The sequence below is a fragment of the Euprymna scolopes genome, chromosome 23 (genome assembly GCF_053919585.1).
Source record: "Euprymna scolopes isolate OS-2025 chromosome 23, ASM5391958v1, whole genome shotgun sequence".
Lineage (NCBI taxonomy): Eukaryota > Metazoa > Mollusca > Cephalopoda > Sepiida > Sepiolidae > Euprymna > Euprymna scolopes.
Window position 1 is genome coordinate 49,275,520 of NC_136504.1, and position 13,436 is coordinate 49,288,955.

General features: G+C 32.4%; 1 protein-coding gene across 3 annotated transcripts in view; it reads right to left on the reverse strand.

The window, feature by feature from the left end:
- Positions 1–13,436, reverse strand: part of LOC145245882 (serine/threonine-protein kinase Nek8-like) — a 182,074-nt gene that overhangs the window by 27,942 nt on the left and 140,696 nt on the right. For all 3 annotated transcript variants that reach the window (XM_080107604.1, XM_080107603.1, XM_080107605.1), the window contains 3 exons: positions 5,822–5,933; positions 4,545–4,680; positions 1,043–1,119 (listed from right to left, as the gene is read on the reverse strand). In XM_080107604.1, the coding sequence (XP_079963730.1) occupies positions 1,043–1,119; positions 4,545–4,680; positions 5,822–5,933 (325 nt within the window). The remainder of the gene's footprint in view (positions 1–1,042; positions 1,120–4,544; positions 4,681–5,821; positions 5,934–13,436) is intronic.

Genomic DNA, 13,436 nt, shown 5'->3' on the forward strand with positions numbered 1-13,436 from the left:
AAGAATCACTCCACCCTCGAAAATTCTTTTAAAATTACCACTTTCAAGGGTTTTCGGGGGCGCTAAACACGAAAATAACGTTTAAAATTATGGCAAATGAGTAGTTTCCAAGAAATGAAGAAATGTTAGTTTAAAAAAAATGGGGGATCACTTTTCTATAATAATTTAACGTAAAATGAGCATCCACTTTGTGATTATCGGGGGGGGGGGGCTGCCGGATTATATTTTTCTTTTTTTCTTTTTGGAGGGGGATATTCGATATAGAATTGTATAGTTTTTCAACAGATGCTTCTGCATTGTAATTAACCATTTTAACGTAAGTAATGCACCAACATCAACCGAGCAGAAAAACCGTTTAATATTTCACAAAAATTCTATTTACATCTGGTGGGAGGCGATATAGGGGCGGGGGTGGGTGGGTATTGTGGGAGGCGATATAGGGGCAGGGGGGGTGTTGTGGCAGTCACAGCCGGTGGCCATAAAGTGAGTGCATTTCTTCATATCCTATAAACTACTTGTTTCCTGGAATTTTTAACGTTAGTGGTAATTTTAAAAGATTTTCCGAGGGTAGAAAGAAAGCCCCCACCCCCAAATGGTGGCCACAAAGTGGGTGCTCATTTAACGTTAAATTATTATAGAAAAGTGATCCCTCACTTTTTTAAACTACCATTTTTTTCATACTTTGGAAACTACTCGTTTGCCGTAATTTTAAATGTTATTTTTGTTTTCAGCGCTCCCGAAAACCTATAAAAGTGGTAATTTTAAAGGAATTTTCGAGGGTGGAGTGATTCTTCATATTTACCTAAAAAAAAGGTTACTTAAAAATTAAGAATAAGCGAAAAAAAAGTTCCTCCGAATTAAAATAAAACTAATAATTCAGCTTAGACAGAACCTGAATTAAGTTTACAAGGTCCGTGATCTATGCCAGCAGCCAATAATGCCAATTATATCATAGAGAACACATTTTTAAGTAATGAGTGCTCAAAGTAAATCCCAAATAGAAAGCAATTTCTGTTAGTTTCAAGATATTTGAAGCTTTCACCTTTGGTGTTTCTTCAGCTACAATTGCTGTTGAACAACTTGAAGCAACATTTCTCTCCGAATTCACCTGACTCTCTTCTGAAAGATCAAACAAAAAATAGAAAAAAAACAAACTTATTATTGCATCAAAGTATTGCATTGAAAAAATTCTGTGCTATTATTTCCTCTACTAAACGCCTCTTCTTATATTTATTTAGCAAGAACATCATGATGTGTGTTTTTGTTGTATAGACATTGAACATCTTTTGCGTTTGCATTGTATTGGCATCATTAAATGCTTTTTGTGAGTATTTCGACATTATCTTATGTATTTAGACATTATGGACATCATTTTATGCATTTAAACATTATGGATATCATTTTATGTATTTAGACATTGAGGATATCATTTTATGTATTTAAACATTATGGACATCATTTTATGCATTTAAACATTATGGACATCATTTTATGCATTTAAATATTATGGACATCATTTTATGCATTTAAACATTATGGACATCATTTTATACATTTAAACATTATGGACATCATTTTATGTACTTAAACATTATGGACATCATTTTATGCATTTAAACATTATGGACATCATTTTATGCATTTAAACATTATGGACATCATTTTATGTATTTAAACATTATGGACATCATTTTATGCATTTAAACATTATGGACATCATTTTATGTATTTAAACATTATGGACATCATTTTATGTATTTGAACATTATGGACATCATTTTATGCATTTAAACATTATGGACATCATTTTATGCATTTAAACATTATGGATATCATTTTATGTATTTAGACATTATGGATATCATTTTATGCATTTAAATATTATGGACATCATTTTATGCATTTAAACATTATGGACATCATTTTATGCATTTAAATATTATGGATATCATTTTATGTATTTAAACATTATGGATATCATTTTATGCATTTAAATATTATGGACATCATTTTATGCATTTAAACATTATGGACATCATTTTATGTATTTAAACATTATGGGCATCATTTTATGCATTTAAACATTATGGACATCATTTTATGCATTTAAACATTAAGGATATCATTTTATGCATTTAAACATTAAGGACATCATTTTATGCATTTAAACATTAAGGACATCATTTTATGCATTTAAACATTATGGACATTATTTAAGCATTACAGGCATCATCTTTTGCATTTACATAGTATAAACATCATTTTATACATTTACATAGTACCCACACCGTTTTATGCATTTTAAACAATATGGACATCGTCTTATGCGTTTACATATTTTTTTTTAATTTTCTTTCTTTGGAGATTGTTATTCTGGATATGGGGCAGCCAAACCAGCTGCCAACATTGCCCGCTTTTTATTGAAACCGACCGAGAGCTCTTTTTAGTATCCTCATTGTTCCCTTAAGTGCAATGGTCTGGATCTCTTTTGCACTTGGTTCACCAAGAATATTAATTAGGTAGGACTTCAAGTTCTTCTTCATAAGCCCTGTGGCACCTATAATAACTGGTATGATCGATATCTCCCTAAGATTCCAATTTCTTTTCATATCATACATGAGACCTTGATTTATACAGTATGGACATCATCTTATGCATTTAAACAGTATGGACATCATCTTATGCATTTAAACAGTGTGGGCATCGTCTTTTGCACAGTATAGACATCATTTTATACATTTACATGGTATCTTCACCGTTTTACGCATTTACACAGTATGGACATTGTCTTATTCATAGTATGAGTGTTATCATATACATTTCTGTAATTTTCGTTTTTTACTATAAGGCTATTGTTTTTTTCATTTGTGTAGCAAGTGAATTATCTTCTTTATATAATGCCATGTAATATGCGTCTTCATAGTAATAGCATGGTTCTATGCATTTCCACACTATGAACTTCATTCTAATTACTCTAAAAGCTAATCTGGCAATCCTGGACAAGAATATGAGAGTGACCTCCCCTTGATATAGCCTTGTTTTCGAATATCATCATAATAATATATGACCATTGTTTTAATGGTGCGAGAAAGGAACTCACAGTAATTTCAACTTGCAGCAGTTTTTTTACCAAAGAAAGAAATCAGCAAAACCTTATGTAAAAGAAGGGAACATTCAAAAGAAACAGGGCTAAAAAAAAGAAGAACATTGTCTGCCCAGAAGTGCTGGATTAAAGAATGAAATTAAAGATTGTCTCTTACAATGTGATTTTATTTATTGAACTATGTAGCACAATATTACTTTCTGAATATTCATTAATATTTATTGATTTATCTCGTTTGGGTCAGTTCAATATTAAAAATTCTTTCATATTTTCATAGAAATGTTAATAAATTCATATTTGCTGTGTGTTATTGGTTTTTCTGTCAAAGAAATTACTTTTCTTGTGCTATCCAGAAAAATATCAGCTTTATTGAAACATATTTGTTGATTAAAATATATTTCTTATTCCGAATTTCTATGAATCCTACCAGTATATGTTTCTGACAAGGACCCATAGCATAGCAGATAAAGTACTAAGTAAAATTCACTTCTAAGTGACACTGTTCTGAAGGCTGAAGGTTCAATCCTTAGTGTGGGCGATAATAATAAAGAATACAATTATGAATTACTTAAGAATTCTAACCAGTCATGGCTGACAGAACGAGAGCATGCTATTCCCGTGGATTAAATAAAAAGGTTTGTTACAAATTTCGGGCAGATTCTCGAGTTCGACAGATAGATTCCTGTGTGTGACAAAATACACCTGAAGAAGGTCAGAGGTTACATCGGCCAAAACGTTGTGAGAATAACACTGAAGATGAAAACAGTAGTCTTAATAATCCAAATAATACTAATATATAATACAAGACTTTTTAACCTGTTAAAAACGGGAAAAAGTTATAGCCCGTTGACTCGGAATGAGTGCTTTATGTCAAATTGATGATTTGATATAGTTAAATTTGTGGCAATTTTTTGCATTAAAGACCAATTCCTATTAATCCCTAACTGTGCATGAACAGATACCATAATGCTTAGTTCGCTGTACTTTATTATAACAAGAGTTCATACAAAATTTCAGCTAGTTTCTGAGAAAATTTCTAAAGTTAATGTGGTATTGTGGTGAATGATCTTTATTAAGCTCTATTAATCCTTAACTGTGCACTGAACAGATGCCATAATATTTAGTTCGATGCACCTTATCATAGCAAAGGTCCATACAAAATTTCAGTTAGATCAACTCAGTAGTTCTTTTAAAGTAAATGTGGTATTGTGGTGACTAATCCCTATTAATCTTTTACTATGTGGTGAACAAATACCATAATATTAAGTTCGATGCACCTTATCATAACAAAATTTCATACAGAATTTCATATAAATCGTTCCAGTAGTTTACGAGAAATAAACGGAATGGACAGAGAAATAGAATAAGAGAAATGTATGTATACTTTTCGAAAGTCTTATGCATAAACCCAGATGCATTGTTTTCTATATTTTATATTTACCTTCTGTTGCGGAATTGTAATATTGATTCAAAATTATTTTCAAGGTCGGCAGTAACTTCTCTTCTTCCTCACTTGTAAGAACGCCATCTGCAGCTTTTAATGAGTCGGCAAGTTCATGTTTGATCCAAGTTGGCAACTGAATAAAAATAATAATAAAAAAAAAATAAATAAATAAAATAGAATAAAATTTGGTAAATTTTTACCTGGTTTCCACCTCAACATTTTCTTTTAGAAAAAGACGAATTTTACAGGTTTCACTCGATCTTGATTTTGGATCGCAAGGTCAAAGCTGCTACTTGCGCTACGAAATTCCAGATGACAGCCATCTTGATTTATATTTATTCAATGTTTACAAATTTTAATCGTGCATTTTCTCGAGTTTCGATGGGTAAAATAAAATTAACTTTGTACTCAAAATGACTCCTCATGAAATAACGTTTAAGATAAGAAAGATTTTTAATGCCTACACAGACTTTTTGTTTTCATATCATCCACAAACCATATTTAGTTACATTACAGGACAATATTTACAGATATTAAAAACAAATCAGTATTCAATCGGCTGATTCAATAAGTACCACGCCTTCTTGGCCCTGTGGTGGGGCATTAGAATATGCTGACTGCCCCCTTGCAGAGGGTAAAAGTCCCTCAATGGGGGCCCTGGATATGACCTTAAACTATATCCAGTGGTGAGGCCCCAGCTTGTGGGCTTTGGGAAGTGTGGAGCCACCCTTTAATTACCATTGCTCCCAGGTCCACTCTGACCTATTAAAAAATTTTTCTTCAAAATCTTTGGATTCGGCATTAAATAACCCGAAAAGGGTTGATATGCCGTAAAACAAAAACAACCAACCAACCAACCAACCACGCCTTCTTCTGTTGAGGTGAAGTGTGGTCTGATTCACTCCTAGGACATGCACTTTCAGGCATTACCTCCTCTCTTTGAGGAAATGCTAGTTTATTTCCAATCGCCTGAGGTGACCTTACCAGGGAATGCCAACGTATCAGTTCATGGTTATATTTTTGCATAGCCAGATTGCGACTTTGATAGCATTGGCTTTTCCTCTTCCCCAACTTCCAGCCTTGTGTCACATCTCCCTGTAGTGGGAAGAAAGTGAATACCACCTGGTTTTCAGGGTAAGATTAGAGTGTAATATCTGTTCTGTTCTCAATTGGACAACGAAAGATCTATACCCTGGACAATTTTAAAAGATTTATATAACTTGTTACATGCTCTGTGTGACGTTTAGTCACAGAAGCATGAAGACAGATCTTACCGTTCCTTGGCTATCCATTTCCGACGTTTCAGAAGAATATTCGTCTCCCCCTTCGCGACTAGAAGCAGAATGTCTATAATGCATACAGACATTATTCGCAGAGTCTTTCTTCCTGAAACAGAAAAACATTAGGAAATACCTATAAGCAATGTTAAAAACAAATTGTTTCAATAAGTAATAAATGTGGCTTACATGCTGAAGCACTGGTTTACAACATATCAAAGTTAAGCAACATGGAATCTGCTCACTATTCAGATGGGTGACCATTTGGGAATACCAAGTGCCATAGTTGTTTTGGAATTTTTGCGATGAGGATTGATAATTTATTTTATCTATATATTAATAGGATAGTGTGTTTTTCATTTTGTGTGTCACGCTTACATCCGAGTGACTGTCGTTTAATTGTTATGGACTTCCATTTCTTGTAATAAATAATTTTACTAAGAATTTTTCATAAGTTTTGGTTTCGGTTTCGATTATAGTTTATGGCACTCCAGTAATCGATTGTTTTTTATAAATAATTTTATCAAGAATTCTTCATAAGTTTCGGTTTCGGTTTCGATTTCGATTATAGCTGATGCACCCAAGTCATATGGACATATTTTTTTTTTATTTTTGAAATCGTAACATATAATAATCGATAGAGCATTAACTCTATAATAATATATACAAACTCTGCAAGAATTAAAATATCATATTTAAGCTTACTTTACGACCCAGCTTTGCCGGGCGTTCGTGCTAGCTTAGATAAATAATTTTGCAGTTTTAACAAACTTGCTACAATAATATCAGAGCGCCTCTATTTATGTTGAATATCTACAAAATGCCAACATCAATATATTACATATGAATGAGTCCCCTGTGGAATTTCCACAGGTCCTGCTAGTTATTATTATTCGGATTACTGTTCTCATCTTGGATGTTATTCTCACAACGTTTCGGTGGATGTAACCTCCGACCTTCTGCAGGTGCATTGGGAATCTTGAATTTTGAACCAAACCTTCTATTTAATCCAAAGGCTCTCAACCAGGGGTAAATTTACCCCTAGTGGTTTGAAAATGATATAATCGGTTGTAAATAATTCAAGTATTTGATAATTTAAAAAATAATTATTTCTTTTCAGATTGTGTCATGAAACGTAATACAACTTCATAATTTTCTGTTTAGATTTTCTTTCTTCCTTTTTTTTTTTTTTGATACAAATGTATAATTTTATTTTTATTCAAAACCTAAAGTTCTAAACGATAAAAAGGTTCTTTTTGACCTTCTTGCTTTTCGGTCATTTTATGATGGCTATGAATTTTTTGTATGGGATTAGGGGGCAAATGGAGAAATACACAAAGTCGGCGGAGGTCAATAATGGAGGAAAGTTTGAGCATGGCTATTTAATCCATGGAGTAGAGTGTTCTTGTTCCATCACCCAATGGCCGAGTAGAAATCTTAAGAAATTCTTGATTATGTACTTAGAATATTTACCTGTATTGAGAATTGACTCCAATCCAAATCAAACAAATGGTAAGTTTAGGATTGGAAATAGCCCCAAAGTGATTTTCTCTAAAACCTGTGAGTAACGTATAAATCTATCCCACCACTTTATAACGTATAAATCTATCCCACCACTTTATAACGTATAAATCTATCCCACCACTTTATAACGTATAAATCTATCCCACCACTTTAGCTACAACTGAAAAAGTAGGGTAGGAAAAGGAAAACTCTGAAATAACAACAGCCTTTCATTCTCCGCTTATCCCAGCACTGCTTGAGATTGTCTTAGATTTCTCCTTGCCACTGAGCAGGGTCCAAGAAAGCGTAGTTGTATATTAAGCAACTTTTCCTTCACTATAAATTCCTCATCATTCAGGAACCTCTGCAAAGGGTGTTGATTATCTCTTATAACTAGATGAGACCAGTTAATTAAACATGTGGCGAAAAAAAAAAAAAAATCAACAACCAATAAAAAGTTTTAACAATAAAAAAATTCACCAATGTTATGAAAAAACAACTTTGAAGATGAGGATAACATTCCGCAAATAAATAAATAAATAAATAAATGAATAAATAAATAAATAAATAAATAAGTGAATAAATAAATAAATAAATGAATAAATAAATAAATAAATGAATAAATAAATAAATGAATGAATAAATAAATAAATGAATAAATAAATAAATAAATAAATAAATAAATGAATAAATGAATAAATAAAGAAATAAATGAATAAATAAATGAATAGATAAATGAATAAATAAATAAATGAATAGATAAATGAATAAATAAATAAATGAATAAATAAATGAATAATTAAATAAATGAATAAATAAATGAATAATTAAATAAATGAATAAATAAATAAATAAATGAATGAATAAATAAATAAATGAATAAATAAATGAATAAATAAATAAATGAATAAATAAATAAATGAATAAACAAAAATAAATGAATAAATAAATGAATGGATAAATAAATAAATAAATAAATGAATAAATAAATAAATAAATGAATAGATAAATAAATGAATGAATAAATAAATAAATGAATAAATGAATGAATAAATAAATGAATGAATAAATAAATAAATGAATAAATAAATAAATAAATACACAACTTACTAATCTGAAAGGATTCCAATAAAAATAATCTTCTATCTATATATATAAAGGGTAAAATGTGTATGTGTGTTCGTGTGTCTCGCAAAAACTTCCGACAGACGCATCGGAACGTGACGAAATCGATATAGTTTTAAACCTAGATCCTTCGGACGACAAATACCGAAAAATGGCCAAAAACATTAATTCCTTCAGCCTCAACTGGGCAGTTTTTTTACAAGAAGGGGTCGCTTTTTTCGCCGACATTTTAGCAAGTCATTGTCACCGTTGACTTGACTACGCTTAAAATCAACGTTCGCGACTTCCGGTTGCCCAATGGAGACATCAGCTAAAACGTTAGATTTTTTTCCTCTTACGGGTTCGATCACTTTTTAATATTTTTTTTAAAACCTCTCTTCGCCCAAACTGCCTACTGTTGTTTTGATCCCCCTCCCCCGCTACTCCTTACTACACCACCTGCACACCTGCTAGTATATAAAAAAGTATATAAAAAAAGTGTAAAATTTTGTAAACGCGATATCGAACGTTGGAAGTTTATAGACTTATGTACATGCGGCAAACTGCATTATAGAGATGCTTTCCTTATAAGAAAAGAATGTCCGACACAAGTAAAATTAATTTTTACTCCTGCACTTAATGAGAGAGAAAGTACATTTTTTTTTATATATACCTGACGTTCACATGAACTTTTATGGGTTTATTATTGTTTGTTATTACTAATATGGATTTATTTACAATTGCTGCAATAAAATATATCCTACACCCCAGTTTGTCAGAATTATATATAGTGAACACCACATCACTCAATGGTCTTGCTTTAGAGATAAGTAATGTCATACTGATCTCTATCGATTTTATGTTTCTGAAATTTTTTTAGGTGAGAATTAGTTATTCGTATTATTTGGATTCTGTCATCTTGAGTGTCATTTTTCACAATGTTTTGGTCGATGTAACCTCCGACCATCTTCAGGTGTATTTTGTTGAACTCGGGAATGTTTTTATCAAACACGGGAATCTGGACGGAATTTTGAATGGAAATCTTTATTTACTTCACAAGGTAGCAAGGACCCATGACGCAGTAGTTAGAGTACTTGCAAGAAATCTATTCTACAAGTGATATTCTCCTGAATGTTGAAGGTTCAATTCTCAGTGTGAGCGACCGAAAAATACAATTGCAAATTACCTAGGACCTCCATCCAGTCATGACTGACGGAACAAGAACATGTTACTCCCATGAAGTAAATAAAGGATTTTGTTCAAAATGCCGTCCAGATTCCCGAATTCAACAGAAACATTCTTGAGGTTGACAAGATACACCTGAAGAAGATCGAAGGTTACATCCACCGAAACATTGTGAAAATGACACTTAAGATAAGAAAGGTAGTCTGAAAAATCCAAATAATACAATCTCTATAGATTCATTGTACTTTCTATTGCAATAAATCTTTCTTACTTTTATTCTGCTGTCATGTTGGTTGATGACAACAGGTTTATTTCCTAGTTTAGTCACCTAGTCTGCTTTTTTTTCAATCATTAATTGATATATTTATATATTCTGGAATACATTTTTTACGATAGACAAATAAAAAAAACAATTAAACTTAAATAACATTAACAAACAACTAATTAATGTTTTCTATATGCTGCCGGAAAACAGAACGACAGCATTTCTTTAGTCAATTATTTAAAGTTGCATTTTACTATCAACGATTGTGTGAGTCAAACATGAGTTATTGATGAGACGTTTTACTTTATTCTATCGACGATGGAAATTTAATTTTTAATGGTAAACATTTAATTAAACTTCAATTTGTTGAAATGTCATATCAACGAGAATGGCACCCAATTAATATGCTGTTTTAAACTACGTGTACACTTTGTAGGTTTGGTTACACCCAGCGGGCATTTTGCGGCCCCTCTTATGTAATCCCTGTCGCCGGTTGTTCAAAATGTGTTTGTCTAGTTTATATAACGTTTACAAGTACTTTTGTTGTTGTCACAAAATATATAGACACACTGACAGCGAAGTAAAAGTCACAATATAGTTGATCTACAAAAATATATTATTGTTTTTATTTTACTCCGGCAATCAGCTTTACTGTGACAAATTGTTTTCTTGTTTTGATGTTTACTGAAAGGTGCGAGTTGGGGGCGGGGCGTGGTTAGCCGGTTGGCTGGTGATGAAGAAATGATGACACGTGCGACAGCTCTCTTTCTCTCTGACTGAATATTTTGTGTCTCTGTGACGATTTTATTTATAATCACATTCTTTCCATTGATATCTCTAATAATTGCTTTGTCTATTGTTCCAACCATTTATTGATATTTGTTCAAATTTTTCTGGGCCGAATTACGCATTCCGTTAGACAATAGGTGGAAATACTGAATTCTTAACATTTGAATCCATTTGCCTATGTGCAACCCATTGAACGTTTTTCTTCCCAGCGTTGCCTGCCAATATCTAACACCCCTAATTGTTGCGTCAGGATAATCACTCGTCTTCCCTAAACTTTATCTGCCACTGGTAAAAACTACTTGTATTTCAAAATTTGTGAATCTCTCTTACATCTATATAATTTTAATCGTCCAAAAATGTATCATCGCCTACCGATCATTACAGTACAGAATTAAATCAAAATATAATCTTTTTAAAAATTATTAAAGTCAAAAATATTTTTGTAGAAAAAATTTTAAAAGTATATTTTCTTTTAATTTACAAAACACGTTTCTTTTAAATTTAACAAAATCAGCTAATTAAAAACTGAAATCCCTAGAAAATCATAACTATTTTTATAACATCGATCGGAAGCAGACACGAAATCCTATGTAACATTGTGACTGCAGTATATCATGATACTTGCGGTCTTTAGAGAGCCCATTCACGCTTTCTTTTTTCTCATTCAACAACACAACTGTATGTCAGGGTTCACTATTTCAAATCGCATTAAGCTGATTACATTGCATGTACTAACAATTCTCAAAAACAACCCCAAAATTTCCTTAGCTGTTTAGTAAAATAAGTCAGCGGAAGCGGGACTTTATATCAACACAGTAAAAACAAAATGCATGTCAACCGATCCATACAGCCATCTTGTTGACACCATCAGCAGCAGTACCATTGTACAAGTGCAAAAATTGGTCGACATGTACAATGCATACACCCCTTGTATTTTTTCTTTTCGTCTTTTCTTATTTTTTCAGCGGATTATTATCGATTGGACATTAATCTACCAGATTATCAAAGAAAAAAAAATGTAAAAATTCAATATTTATATATTTTTAAGACTAATACAATACAATGTTCAAATTAATCGATACCTCATATTGGAACTACTCGACAAGAACACGCACATCCCTCTTAGATTAATAATTGAAAAATCTTTTATATAAGGGCAATAATTAACATTGAATTTTTTTTTTTTTTGCATTTTTCAATACGAGAAAATTTTTACATTGGAGGATCGATTTTCTAGAGCGTCGTATTAGAAACTGAGCACTCCTTACAAATCTTTAAATATTGAATCTTTGCTTTCGGGGGTGGGGATAATCTGGTAGATTAGTGACCAATCGACATTAATCTTCTGAAAACATTGAAAAAAGATGAAAAGAAAAAATATATAAGGGTGTGTGTGCATTGTACAGGTCTACTCAAAATCTTGTATACCTTGCACACAAGCCCATTTTAGATAAATCCCAGAGATTAACAGCTGTTGAACACTAATTAAAGCTAGAAAAAAAAGTGCAAGGGAAATTCCCAAAATAATGCATCCTGTTTTGTCTTTGTTATTCCGTCCGAATGGATCAGAGGGGATTGCAATTTGTATTGTTCTGATGACTGATCTTATGCATTCATGACCTGAAAGTTTCATCTCTCTGTCGCAGATATTGACAGTGTGAGACTAAGAAAATAACCCTGTCGTGAACGTGCGCTAGAAGTAGAGAGGCCTCATTGAATTCCTCCATGTAGAATAAAGTTGAACCGATCAACATTCACCGGCGCCTGTTGAGCGTTCCCGAAGCTGATGCAGTAGATGGCAGCACGGTTAGGAGATGGGTTTGTCGACTTTAGATTGTTGACAGAGACACGAGTGACAAAACGTGCTCCTGACTTTTATGACTGAGGCATCAAAAGAGGCTAGCAAAAGCCGCATTAAGAATACTGATGACTATGTAGAAAAATAAACTCTAGGGCACAAAAGGTCGCTCGTTTTAATGGTACCACTCCCATCTTCATAGCTCTTCAACGGTTTACTTTTTGAGTTACAAAATAGGAGGCCTTACTTTTGTCATGACCCTCGTTATTGTTGATTTTAAGAAGAGTACCTTATCACATTAAAGTTAGAATTAATAATATTTACATATCCTCAATCGTACTTCCCTGCTCAATCTCTCCTTGGTATGAAATATTTTTTTCCTTTGATTGCTTTGAACTAACCCCCCCACACACACACACACACGTAATTGTTGGCGTCACCAAATATATTTGTGACAAGATCAAAACAAAAGATAAATAAATTCTTTGGAGTTAAAATTTCACACACGCATTTGTCGGCTTCAAAGAATTTTTTTTCGAATCAAATATTAAATGATTCAGTGTGACTATGATAAAACCATTTGAAATTTAGATCAAGAGATTTTTCAATTTTCAATAACATATGTTGTCGAGATGTTGACAGAACAATAAATTGTTAATTTCCTTTGATAAGGAACAAGTGTCACATCTAAGGGCAGAATTCACAAAGCATTTTTTTTTTCTGGACGCAGTTTTCTTACTTACACGGTTATCGTGTATTACGCAGTTTCCGAATTATCCAATGAGAGAAAACTGGTTATTTTCCATGGGACGTTTTTGGTTGATCATGGAGGAGTTAGAATTATTCTTGGATTGTGGGAGGTGGCCAATTTTTGGTCATCAGTCAAATTATCCAATGAGAGAGAATCAGACGATTTGGTTATTGAGCATTCTGATTGGTCGGGAAGGAATTGGTAATTGTCGCCCCGC